General features: G+C 46.1%; 1 protein-coding gene across 3 annotated transcripts in view; it reads left to right on the forward strand.

Annotated features, from left to right (window-relative positions):
* Positions 1-5835: 5835 nt before the first annotated feature.
* ARHGEF12 (Rho guanine nucleotide exchange factor 12) overlaps positions 5836-13781 on the forward strand; it is a 254728-nt gene continuing 246782 nt past the window's right edge. For all 3 annotated transcript variants that reach the window (XM_040325540.1, XM_040325541.1, XM_040325542.1), the window contains exon 1: positions 5836-6129. In XM_040325540.1, the coding sequence (XP_040181474.1) occupies positions 6098-6129 (32 nt within the window). In that variant the 5' untranslated portion in view covers positions 5836-6097. The remainder of the gene's footprint in view (positions 6130-13781) is intronic.

The raw sequence follows: 13781 nt of genomic DNA on the forward strand, positions 1-13781 counted from the left end.
GGGAAAAAAACTATTTTTTTATATGGGGGATATTTATTACAGCAAAAAGTAAAAAATATTTTTTTTTTTTCAAAATTGTCACTCTATTTTTGTTTATAGCGCAAAAAATAAAAACCGCAGAGGGGATCAAATATCACCAAAAGAAAGCTCTATTTGTGGAAAAAAAGGACGCCAAATTTGTTTGGGAGCCACGTAGCACGACCGTGCAATTGTGAGTTAAAGCGACGCAGTGCAGTATCACAAAAAGTGGCCAGGTCATTGACCAGCAAAATGGTCCGGGGCTAAAGTGGTTAGGGAGTGCCCAAGGCCCGGCCTTAACATTTTTAAGTCTAATAAACAGGATTATATTATTTCGGACCTTATCTTCTTATTTGCATATGCCGTCCTGAGTCTCCATGGTCTAAGAGGTTGTTCCATTGTCTGCTTATTCACCTGTTAATAGCAAAGTTCAACTTGCTACGAAGCACATTTGACCACTTTTTTCAGTAAAAGATCAACTACTTGTGGTAAGCTGCCATCTTTTGAGCACTTTTGTGGTTGTCCTTATTAGAGTCAGTGAAGGCGGACCATTAACAGCTTCTATCACTGGATATTATTTCACTGAATGTTCGTGGCAATTGTTGTGTATCTTGCAGTACACTACAGTTCTATGGACTCATATTAGCAGCACATGTATTTATTTAATTTATGTTATTGTGATTATTTATGGAATATTGGCCCGGATTCACGTAGATGCGCGTAACTTTGTGCGGGCGTAACGTATCCTAACGTATCCTGGCGTAGCGTAAATAGGCCGGCGTAAGCCCGCCTAAATCAAATTGTGAGGAGGTGGGCATGTGTTATGTAAATTAACCATGACCTGACGTGATTGCCGTTTTTTACCAACGGCGCATGTGCCGTCCGTGGAATATCCCAGTGTGCATTGCTCCAAACTACGCCGCAAGGACGCATTGGTTTCGACGTGAACGTAAATGAAGTCCAGCCCCATTCACGGACGACTTACGCAAACAACGTAAATTTTTCAAAATTCGACGCGGGAACGACGTCCATACTTAACATTGGTACGCCGCATGTACGCCACCATATAGCAGTGGTAACTTTACGCCGGGAAAAGCCTAACGAAAACGGCGTATCTGTACTGCGTCGGCCGGGCGTACGTTCGTGAATTTGCGTATCTAGCTGATTTATATATTTCTAGGCGTAAATCAGTGTACACGCCCCTAGCGGCCAGCGTAAATATGCAGTTAAGATCCGACGGCGTAAGAGACTTACGCCGTCGTATCTCCTTTGAGAATCTGGGCTATTAACTTTATATTCATTTATTTTCACCAAATGACCACCAATTATCTAGTGTAACTTTTAGGCACCTGTCACGTTGGGGTCTAGATGTTAATGTGTTTTTTTGTGTTATTTAGGTTATATTAGGAAGGCTGGTGCATCACTTGTTATTTATTTATTTATTCATTTATTTTCTATTATAGTTATTATTTTTATTTAATACCTATTAGCGCACTCACCCGTTTTTTTAATCCACATCGCAGCAGTGGTGTCCACTGTTTTTTTTGAGGTGCAGCTCATATTTAGTTAAATTTTTTGTTTAATTGCACATTTGGCGCGAGTTACATTTTTCCTTTTAAGGCCGGGTACACACGAACAAACATGTATGGTGAAAGCGGTCCGTCGGACCGTTTTCACCATACATGTCTGCCAGAGGGCTTCTGTACGATGGTTGTACACACCATCGTACAGAAGTCCGCGCGTAAACAATACGCGGGGCGTGTCCGCGGTGTCGCCGCGTCGATGACGCGGTGTCGCCGCGACAATGACGCAGCGACGTGGGCGGCCCGCCTTTAAAATGCTTCCACGCATGCGTCGAAGTCATTCGACGCATGCGAGGGACGGCGGGCGCCTGGACATGTACGGTAGGTCTGTACTGACGACCGTACATGTCCGAGCGGGCAGGATTCCAGCGGACTGTTTTAAAACAAGTCCAGGAATATTTGTCTGCTGGGAAAAGGCCCGGCGAACAAATGTTTGCTGGAATTCGGCCCGCTCGCGCCCACACACGACCGAACATGTCTGCTGAAACTGGCCCGCGGACCAGTTTCAGCAGACATGTTTGGTCGTGAGTATGGGGCCTAAGAGTCAGTGAATCAGCAGATCTAGTGAGAGATCGGGAGCTCAGTATTGACGAACTACAAGAGGCAGTTGCAGTGAAGCTCAAAGGACTGTTAAGTTTGAGTTTAAGACTGTTACCATAGGAGACAGCAATCCCGCAAGCGCAGATGTGGCTTCTTGCTGGGTCCTTTCCCTGCACGGCTGTTTTTTTTACTGAAGTCTCGGAGTCTGCTAATTGAATTTTCAGCTACCTAAGGCCTCTTTCACACGGAGCGGATCCGTAATTGATCCGATCCGTGTGTGTCCGTCGGCTCAGCGGGGATCCCCGCTGAGCTGTCGGCGGACAGGGCGGTCCCCACACACTGTGCAGAGACCGCCCTGTCTCTCCTCCACTCTCCCCTATGGGAAATCGTATGAATACAGACCATGTGTCCGTATTCATCAGATCCGTTCCGCCGGACGGAAGAAAAATAGGGTTTTCTTCCGTCCGCAAAAGCGGATCTTTGCGGACGCGGATGGTGGCGGACGTTATCATCCGCTAACGTCTGCAATCCCATAGGGATACATTACAAGTCCGTAAACGGACTTGTAATAAACGGACCGTTCGTCCGTACGTCTGAAAGGGGCCTAAGGGTGTCCTGGCCCTAACCCTCTTTCCCCCTAAAATACAAAAAGGACTGTCTGACTGTCATCTCTGTCCTGCAGCGGATCCTCCTCTGATCCGCTGTTGACTCACCGACATTAAAACAGCGATATCAGAACTGATTCAATCATACAGTTTGTAGTGTACATCGATTTGCAAAACAATGTGATAAAGGAATATTCCTGAACTTTGTTTTATCTCATGGTTACTGTGAAATTGTGTAAATGCAACAATGCAGTTCATGTTATCTCAGCTTGCAGAGCTTGGATTCATTGAAAAATGTAAATATTGCAGAATATCCAGCCTCATGCTACATAACTAAGCTTCATTTCATACTGAATAAACTAAATTGTTAATGTATCTTAAATAGAAAACTATCTTGAGATATATTTTTACTCCAAAAGCATTTTATTAAAACAAATTTGATAAAAAAAAGAAAAATCGATTTAAATAAAAAAAATCTGATTTAAATTAAAAAAATCATTGATTTATATCCATCCTGCTCACAACCCACCACATACAGAAGGATGTCAGCTATCTCTGGCCTGGGAAGTTCTCATTAGACTGGACAAGGCCAGAGACCTTGCTACACTATATTTAATTTTTTTTTAAGCCCTGTTGAGGGGCTTTGATTAGATATCAGGAGTCTTAACAGACCCCTGATGTCTCTTTTTTGAAATAGTGAAAGGGACTGAGTCCTCATTCTCTTTTTCTCTCTCTCCACAACCTCGGCTCCACTATAGTTGAATGAATTGAAGTCTCTGTATAGAGACTTCCATTTAATGCATGAACTGAAGCATAGTACACAGTTTACTTTGCTTCAGTGATGAGTGAACACAGGGAGCGATCGGTATTGATCGCTCCCTGTGTTCATTTAGGAAGTGGCTGCTGAACATGACATGTTTACCAGCCCCCACCCTTCATCCGAACACCGATTTATCCAGGGCTTTTTTTTAGGGGGAACTTGGGGGAACTCAGTTCCACCACCTCAGGCTCATGCCCTCTGGAGCCTGCTCACCACAATCACTTGTAAACACAGAAGTCTTGTTCCTGTGTTTATAAGTGACAGCTCTGCACTCTGTACGTAATACAATCCTGGTATTTGATGCCCCTTTAAGATCCTCCTACTGTTTGTGAAATTTGACTGACCACACCCACTATTTGATGTGATTTGGAGGGTGCGCGTAGGGGGAGTGGTTTTTGTGGGGTCATGGTTAAAGGGGTTTTAAAGGTAAATGTTTTTCACCTTAATGCATCCTATGCATTAAGGTGAAAAAACATCCGACAATACCGCCCCGCCCCCCCCCCCCCCCCCCGAGCTCCCGTTTTACTTACCTGAGCCCTTAAAAGTCCCGCACTCGCCCCCGTCATTCTCCTCGTTTCTGCGCCTGGCCATTGATTGGCTACACTAGATGGATTCAAAGCAGCGCAGTCATAGGCTTGTGCTGCTGTCAATCACATCCAATGATGCGCTGGGGGCGGGGCCAAATGATGCAGTGAGAGGCAATAGCCACCAGCTGTATAACGGGAGCTCGCCCGCAGGAACTCAACACCATGCGAGCTTGCTTGCATGAAGGTGTTGAGTTCTTGCTGGAAGAGCAGAGACAGCCGCCGAGGGACCCCAGAAGACCAGGTTCGGGGCCACTCTGTGCAAACCGAGCTGCACAGTGGAGATAAGTATAACATGTTTGTTATTTTAAAAATAAAAAATAAACTCTACAACCCCTTTAAGTTCCAGCACCTATTGTTTGAGAAAAAAAGCCCTGGATTTATTACCCCAGCAGCAGCTTGCAGGAGGGGAGGGGCGAAAAGCAGCCAGAAGCACTGAGGAACGGGGGACATAGCAGGGATCGGTGCTGCTGGGGGGTTCAAGTACAGGATGGGGGGGTTTGAACAGCAATAGAGGCTTTTATTTACAATCCTCCTGCGGCTCCCTTTCAGCAGCTAAAGCCCATGGGAGAGGAGAGGAGGAGAAGCTGCCAGCAGGGGAGCTGCAGGTAGATTGGTGCTGCAGTGGGGGGCGGCAGAGAAGAGCGGCGGGCCCAGTCCGGGAACATGGACATGGTGGGACACCTTTCTGAAAATTGTGACTGTCCCGGCAAATCCGGGACGGTTGGTAACTATGTTTTTGGGTCCATAGACATCAATGGAAGCACAATAAACATGCATGTTCATGCATTTTTGGTTGGGTTTTGTGTTCAACAATCAGTCTCCTTGTTCCACAAAACAAACAAAAAAAAGGCATTAAAATGCATAAAAAATGTGCTGAAAACACACTAAAAAACACACTGTTACTGTATACCGAACCTTAGCGGTTTAGTGTGCGCCAGCTGTCCATGACGGCAGTGTAATGTGTGTTACGGTTCTTTTTTTGTAAGTTGTGAACAAAGTGACACTTCATTTATGTCACTGTAGTACAGCAGACATGTGATCTTGTCCTGTGTGCTGCAATAACGCGCAGCGTGTCTGCGTTTTATCACAGCTCACTTTATTGCACTTGTGGAGTGTCTTGTGAATAGGACAGAATTGTTCTGTGTTTTCCAGAAGCGACTGCCATTCTCCCAGCGTGGAAAAACACCGGTCACCACACTTATATGTAAACTGGCCCTAAGGCTTCATAAAGGAGCCTTTTGTGCTACAATGTGTCTCCATGTCAGGATGTTGATATTTTTCAGACCATCATGACGTAACAACTTTATGTAACACACAAAAGCAAACCTAACTCCCCCCCAGGCTCATGTGCAGCACAACTCCCCTCCTCAAATTCGGCACCCTGCATTTATTTATAACTAACAGGAAGCAAGAGAGCAGAACACAAAATGGAGCCAACACTGTTTCCCTCAGCGAGCGCCCACATCGCACACTCAGCTCGTTGCAGCACAAGTGTCGCGAGACTTGCCCTAACCTCTCTCGCTCACTACGCACGCGCCGGAAAACCCTCCCAGTCGCTCCTGCCGACGTGACTACTGTGCGCAGGCGCCGCTCGCTGCAGTCGAACACCTGAAGACTTCCCGAGCCCAGGAGCGAAGAGCGCACGCGCCGCCAAATCTCGCGTCCCTGGCCATTCGCAAGCTGCGCGAGATTTGCCTACGCCTGCGCAGTGAGCAGGATGAGTCTTGGAGAGGTGCTGGTACTTAGTACCCTTGAGTACCGGCAGAGGAAAGCCCTTGTTTTGATGGCTTTAAAAGTTTCCTGCCGCAGCCTGTAATTGGTGCTCGAGCTTATGAGCCGCGGCCTGGAGCGGAGATCCCCCCGCGGGGCCCGAGCGCTCACATTTAGGTGGAGATAAAGTACCATGCGAGTGGAGTGAGGTGAGAACTATCCCAGAGGAGCCCAATGAGCGGAACACAGTCTGCGGCCTCGGACAGGTGAGTGAGGACACACTGTGCATGCTTCTCTATGACTCCTATGTGTGTCTATGGGACTCCTTCACACACCACAGACATGGAGGGTGTCCATCCACTGCACAACTTTACACAGCTCTGCCTGTCAGGACAGGAGAGTGAGGACACACTGCATGCTTCTCTATGACTCCTATGTGTGTCTATGGGACTCCTTCACACACCACAGACATGGAGGGTGTCCATCCACTCCACAACTTTACACAGCTCTGCCTGTCAGGACAGGAGACTGATTCTTACTCTGCTAGAGGCGAAGCAGGATGACATGAACCCCCAGGAGCTTTACTCCATAAGATTCCAGCACAGTATGGCACACTTACCTAGAAAGCCACCCTCTCCAGTGCTGCGCTGTCCGTACACCTGCTGGTCACGGGGGGGGGGGGGGGGGGGCGCCGCCGCCGCCGCCATCTTCACCTGGTCTTTCTTTCAGGTTCGCCTACTGAAATGCCCAGATGTGAGGATGTCACCCCCACGCCTGATCGTGGCACAGAGCGGTACCATAATATACGCTGAGCTGCGCATGTGCGGCGTAGTGTAGATTATCGCTGACAGGCGTGGAGAAGCCATTATGACAGATGCTCAAATACTCTGCCTGTCAGCATTTTTCTTTTTTACTTCTGTTTAACCCCTTGTGTTCATGCTGCCACGGCTTCTAATCCCACACCCCTGTGCCACTTCATCGCCGCTTCCACTTCTTTAACAAAAGGCAATGCAAGGCATGTTAAAGTTGTGCAGGATTGTGGGCTGTCTGAATGTAACCTTGCAAAATGTGTAAGGAAAAAGTAGCGCAGGAACCTTTTTCTAAGTCTGAGCGACTGGAACAGTTCCGAACTTCCATTGCCACTAATAGGGTGCCACTTGTCATGTGACTTTGAACTCTCACGTCCTGGAAATGTGAACCGGGGCTTGGAGTATTAGGCCTCATTTACACTTCCTTTGACTTCACCACTTGCAGGGCCGATCCGCCCTATAGGCTCACTCTGCAAGCCGCTTAGGGCTCCGCAAAGCTGCAAAGGGCCCCCCAAATTACTAGAGGACCCGCCTGGTGAGAAGTAATTTTCGCCCCTCACCCTGCTTCTCAACTCACTGGCTGCATGGGAGAAGAGGTAAGAAGTCAGCACCCCCTGCTTCTCAATTTAATGTAAGATGTCATTTCCGACAGCAGAACACCCCCTCCCCCCGCTTCTCAACTTTCTTTAATGTGACATGTCACTGTCGTCAGCGCCCCCCCGTTTTTCATTTTTAATGTGCCATGTCATTTTGCTTAGGGCCCCAGGGAGGTCAGGATCTGCACTGACCACTTGAACTTCGGAAGATTTGACCCCCTTCATGACCAGGACATTTTTTTTTTTGCTATTCAGCACTGTGCCACTTTAATTGACAATAAAACACGTTCAATAAAATCAAGTTTCTTAAAGTGGTTGTAAACCCTTACAGACCACTTTAACCTACAGGTAAGCCTAGATTAAGGCTTACCTGTAGGTCCAAGAAATATCTCCTAAACCTACACGGGGAAGGAGATATTTTCCAAAAAATAAAGTATGGTGTGTGTGTAAATGCTGGAGTTTTTATTTTTACAACATTACTAATGGCAGTGATCAGTGACTTTTTATAATGATACAGCAATAGTGCAGTGGACAATCTGACACTAACTGATGCTGGGGGGGAGGGAACTGACTAACTGACATTAACAGTGATCAATGCAAAAAATATGTGCTGTCACTGTAACAATGACAACTGACTGGGAAGGGGTTAACACCTACGGCAATCAAGGGGTTAAATATGTGCCTAATTGTGTGCTGCTTTTTTTTCTAATAATCTGTCAGATTCTCATCCCTGCGTAGCACCCTGTGCCCCCTGCCCGGGCATGCAGATCATGTACTAGGTACGTGATCTGCTTTGTGGCTTCACATCTGGTAGCCGATCAGCAAGCGATTAAAGCACCTACCACTTCAACACTTTTTTTTTATGCTTCAGGAATGCTTTAATGAAGCATGTGTGTGTTGATTTTCTATTTGTTTTCAATAGTACCCCTGTTCAGCCGATCTCCAGCTTATTGGTGCCCTCATTCAGCAGATCCCCAGCTTATTGGTGCCCTCATTCAGCAGATCCCCAGCTTATTGGTACCCTCATTCAGCAGATCCCCAGCTTATTGGTACCCTCATTCAGCAGATCCCCAGCTTATTGGTACCCTCATTCAGCAGATCCCCCAGCTTATTGGTACCCTCATTCAGCAGATCCCCCAGCTTATTGGTACCCTCATTCAGCAGATCCCCCAGCTTATTGGTGCCCTCATTCAGCAGATCCCCCAGCTTATTGGTGCCCTCATTCAGCAGATCCCCCAGCTTATTGGTGCCCTCATTCAGCAGATCCCCCAGCTTATTGGTGCCCTCATTCAGCAGATCCCCCAGCTTATTGGTGCCCTCATTCAGCAGATCCCCAGCTTATTGGTACCCTCATTCAGCAGATCCCCCAGCTTATTGGTACCCTCATTCAGCAGATCCCCCAGCTTATTGGTACCCTCATTCAGCAGATCCCCAGCTTATTGGTGCCCTCATTCAGCAGATCCCCAGCTTATTGGTGCCCTCATTCAGCAGATCCCCAGCTTATTGGTGCCCTCATTCAGCAGATCCCCAGCTTATTGGTACCCTCATTCAGCAGATCCCCAGCTTATTTGTTCCCTCATTCAGCAGATCCCTTGCTCAAAGAAGTGCTCCTGGCTCTGCTAATCCCCCACTCAGTAGTAACATCCAGCTGTGCTGATCCTCTTCTCTCTCTCTCCGGTCCCCGCTCACCTTCTGTAGCGTTCCCATGTTGCACACCACATGTTCTGTCTGCTAGTGGATCCTTTCTGGTCCGGACCTCACTCACCTTCCTGCTGTTCTACACTGCGCACCAGATGTGACATCTGCACCAGACACTTCCACAATATATACACATGTAGTGACTTCTTTCCGGTTCACTTGTTGGTTTCCCAGTGTACCCTGGGATATCTCATACCTCCAAAGCAAAGCTAAAGTCTCTCAGAAGCGGCAGGTGCTTCAAGCAAGCGTTATCAAACTTCTATGGAGGCTTGGAAGCACCAAGAAAGTGACATGGGGTATCATTTTTGAAGCAAATAAAATATGTATACAGGACTGTACCTTACACTAAATAATGATAAATAACAGTTTTATTTAGTGACAGGGACTATGATTAGTATTTAGAATGCTTTAAGCCCTCATTCACATTGAACACGGCTTTGAAATTGTGCGACTCCATCTGAAACCGCAAAGCTGCATTGTTGGGACCGACTTTAACCACTTAAGACCCGGACCAATATGCAGGTAAAGGACCAGGCCCCTTTTTGCGATTCGGCACTGCGCCGCTTTAACTGACAATTGCGCGGTCATGCGACGTGGCTCCCAAACAAAATTGGCGTCCTTTTTTCTCGCAAATAGAGCTTTCTTTTGGTGGTATTTGATCACCTCTGCGGTTTTTATTTTTTGCGCTATAAACAAAAATAGATCGACAATTTTGAAAAAAAATCAATATTTTTTTACTTTTTTGTTATAAATATCCCCCAAAAATACATAAAAACTTTTTTTCCTCAGTTTAGGCCGATACGTATTGTTCTACCTATTTTTGGTAAAAAAAAAAAATATCGCAATAAGCGTTTATCGATTGGTTTGCGCCAAATTTATAGCGTTTACAAAATAGGGGATCGTTTTATTGCATTTTTATTAATCATTTTTTTTTTTTTACTACTAATGGCGGCGATCGGCGATTGATTTTTTTATTTTTTTCGTGACTGCGACATTATGGCGGACGCCTCGGACAATTTTGACACATTTTTTGGATCATTGGCATTTTCAAAGCAAAAAGTGCTATAAAAATGCATTGTTTACTGTAAAAATGACAATTGCAGTTTGGGAGTTAACCACTAGGGGGCGCTGAAGGGTTTAAGTTTGACCGCATGTGTGTTTCTAACTGTAGGGGGGCGGGGCTGGACGTGTGATGTCATTGATCGCCTTTCCCTATTTTAGGGAACAGACGATCAATGACAGCGCCACTGTGAAGAACGGGGAAGGTGTGTTTACACACACCTCTCCCCGTTCTTTAGCTCCTGTGACTTATCGTGGGACTCCGACGGCGATCAGGTGCCGCGGAGCTTCGGACCGGGTCGCGGGCAAGGTACGTGATTGTGCCCAGCTGTGCCATTCTGCCGACGTATATCGGCGTTAGGCGGTCCTTTAGTGGTTAAAGACATCTGTTCGGCTACATGCACCAAAGTCTTTTGAAGTCGCAGGAACTACTTTTGCAAATCGGTGTGGCGCCGCAAAGTCTGCATCGCTCCAATTGGAACGGTGCCCTTGCCAGGAATAGGCTGCGACTTGTATGACAAGTCGCTTCAATGTGGATGAGGGCCTAAAAAGTGTGCCCAATGCCACATTTAGAATCAAGTGTAAACAAGCCCTTAAACCCAAAAGCAAACCTCTTACATTGCAGCTTACCTATTCTTTAATGCAGGGGTGCCCAACCTTTTGAAGGCCGAGGGCCACTTAAAGCGACTTGGTAACCAGTCACGGGCCACAGTGAGCGGAGTGGGCAGATGACAGGTCTGTGTCCAGTCTGCATATGCCATGCAGACACAGCCCAATCTACTCCATGGGCGCTCTGATCCAGATGGAAGGGGACAGATCCACTTCTGGTGTGTGTGTGTGTGTGTGTGTGTGTGTGTGTGTGTGTGTGTGTGTGTGTGTGTTTGTTTTTGCAGATCGGATTGGAGGTAGGCAGGTGTAAACGGACAAAAGTCTGTTTACATCTGCCGAGGTGAATGGAGGGTCCGATTGGGTCGGACCGATCGCTTGAAAGGGGCCTAAGGCTGCTTTTATACTGATGGTCTATTGCGGCGCAGTGTACCTGTGATTTTTATTTTTTTTTCCCGCCAGTTAGCTGCACTTTGCCATAGACGTCTATTATATCCTGCAGGTGTGGTGCACTTTCTGAAAAGCCGCTTGCTTCCTCTACTGCCGGCTTTATTTACAACACTGATGCTCTCAGATGGCAGGCCGGCAACCTGCAATCTGGGCTTGCCAACCAGCCATCCCAGAGCAGGAGGTCGTAGGCCACATCAGAGGGCTCTGCGGGCAACCGGTTGGGCACCCGCAGGGTTTGACAAATTTGCTTGGAATCTAGGAGCCAGCTAAAAAAGTTAAAAGCCAGAAAACGCGCCCCGTCCCGCCAAGCTCGCGCGCAGAAGCGAACCCATAGCTGAGTAGCGCCCGCATATGTAAACGGTATTTGAATCAAACCGCGATCGTTAGAGCGAGAGCAATAATTCTAGCCCTAGACCTCCTCTGTAACTCAACATGTAACCAGTAGAATTTTTTTAACCGTCGCCTATGGAGATTTTAAAGGGTAAAAGTTTGTCGGCATTCCACGAGCGGACGCAATTTTGAAGCGTGACATGTTGGGTATCAATTTACTCGGCGTAACATTATCTTTCACAATATAAAAAAAAATTGGGATAACTTTACTGTTGTCTTATTTTTATTAATTAAAAAAAGTCAAAATTTTCCCCAAAAAAGTGCGCTTGTTAGAGCGCTGCGCAAATACGGTGTGACAAAGTATTGCAACGATCGCCATTTTATTCTCTAGGGTGTTAGAATAAAAAAATATATAATGTTTGGGGGTTATAATTAGCGGGAAGGAGATGGCAGTGAAGAAACACTTTAAGAACTTTTGTTTTACTTGTAATGCCAACGGCCACCACCAGATGGTGCCAGGTCACAGAAGGAAGCTTGGGCCTTCACAAGGCTGCAAAGCCGCGGCTGTCATGATCGCGCACGGAGACACAGGATCCTGCGCCCCCGCCGGTAATTGAGGCCGCAATTACCGGCAGGCGCCAGGTCACAATTTCTTGTCGCAATTGCGACCGGGCGCCCGGATTTAGTCGAGCCCTGCCATGAGATGCCATGTTGAACTTCCAGTATGAGAGATTGATAACACCAAATGTAGCACACCTGCTCCCAATTCACACCAGCAGTTTAGACATTATTGGCTGTGTGTTGAGTTATTTTGAGGGGTCATCAAATTGACACTGTTATACAAGCTATACACCCACTACACAACATTGTAGCAAAGTGTCTTTTCTTCAGTGTTGTCACATGAAAAGATAAAATATTTGCAAAAATGCGAGTACAGTACCTATACGTAAGCCTTATTATAGGTTTACCTATAGGTAATCATGTATGGGAGCTTAAGGCCCCTTTCACACTGGGGCGTTATTCGAGCGAAGCCTCATCTGCAATCTCAATGTGAAAGCCTGAGTGCTTTTAGAGCCCTTTCACACTTCCAGCGCCCAAAAAACACTGGTAAAGCACCGTTAAGACCCTAAAGTTTTAGGGCGCTTTTGCAGTGCCTCAGTGTGAAAGGGTAAGGCGTTTTTACAGCGCTTTTCAATTCATTTCAATGGAGAGGGGTGTTTTTGGAGTTTTTTTTTTTCAGCGCCCAAAAGCTGCTCCAAAGATGCTGCTTGCTCCAAGGGTCCATTGAGATGCATGGAGAGCGTTTTATGAGCTTTTTAATGGCGCTATTTTTAATGCTAAAACGCTGTAAAAATGTTTCAGTGTGAAAGGGGTCTAAGAGAAAAGCGGCTGTGAAGGAGATCTGCCTTATAATTGGCTACACGTCTTCCCCTCTTCATATATTATGTAAAATGTTTTCTTTATATGGTAATATTCCATAGCTATGCCTGAGCAAGAGGATAGTTGCATGTGGGTAGCAATGATGTCATTCAATACTTTGTTTCAAATATCCTAAACTTTGGGTCCCACATTTTCCTCCTCTTGTGAGATTGTGAAAGTTTGGAGTGCGACCAACCACTACTGTTGTGGTTATTGTTTTTTATGGTTATACTGATACTGGTGTATCCCTTGAGTCAGGAGAATACCCGGATGGCTCTGTTTTTTTTGTAATTCTGCTCTGTGAAAACTTAATAGAAGAACTGCCTAGCAAAAAGCAGCGATTTTAACCAGTTTTGAGACGTAGGCTGTCTGGTTGCTTAGATAATGCTTGGCATAGAAAAGCTCAAATGTGGGAAACCCCGATCTAGATACACGTGCTGTTTGTGTACACCCCTGTAGATGTCGTGTGTGTGTGTGTGGGGTTTTTTTTTTTTTCCAGTGGCCACACACTTATTACTGTATTTATTGGCGTATAACACTCACTTTTTTACCCTAAAAATAGAGGGTAAACTGTGCCTGCGTGTTATACGCAGGGGGCTTTGGAAAGTTTTTTTTTTTTCCTGAAACTTCCCTCTTTTAAAGTTGGGGTGCGTGTTATACGCCGATTAAATACGGTATTTAAAAAAAAAAAGATTGTGAGGTTTTTAGCTTCTATGTAGAATTTACTAATTTACATATGGCATTATTTCTATCTCCAAGTCTCATAATCTAGTATGGATGCACCGATACCAGGTGTTTTTTTTTTTTTTCTTTTGTGACAGTACAGATGAAACTCAAAATTCGAATATCATGCAAAAGTTCATTTATTTCACTAATGCAACTTTAACCACTTAAGACCCGGACCAATATGCAGGTAAAGGACCTGCCCCCTTTATGCGATTCGGCACTGCA

The sequence above is a fragment of the Rana temporaria genome, chromosome 10, assembly GCF_905171775.1.
Source record: "Rana temporaria chromosome 10, aRanTem1.1, whole genome shotgun sequence".
Lineage (NCBI taxonomy): Eukaryota > Metazoa > Chordata > Amphibia > Anura > Ranidae > Rana > Rana temporaria.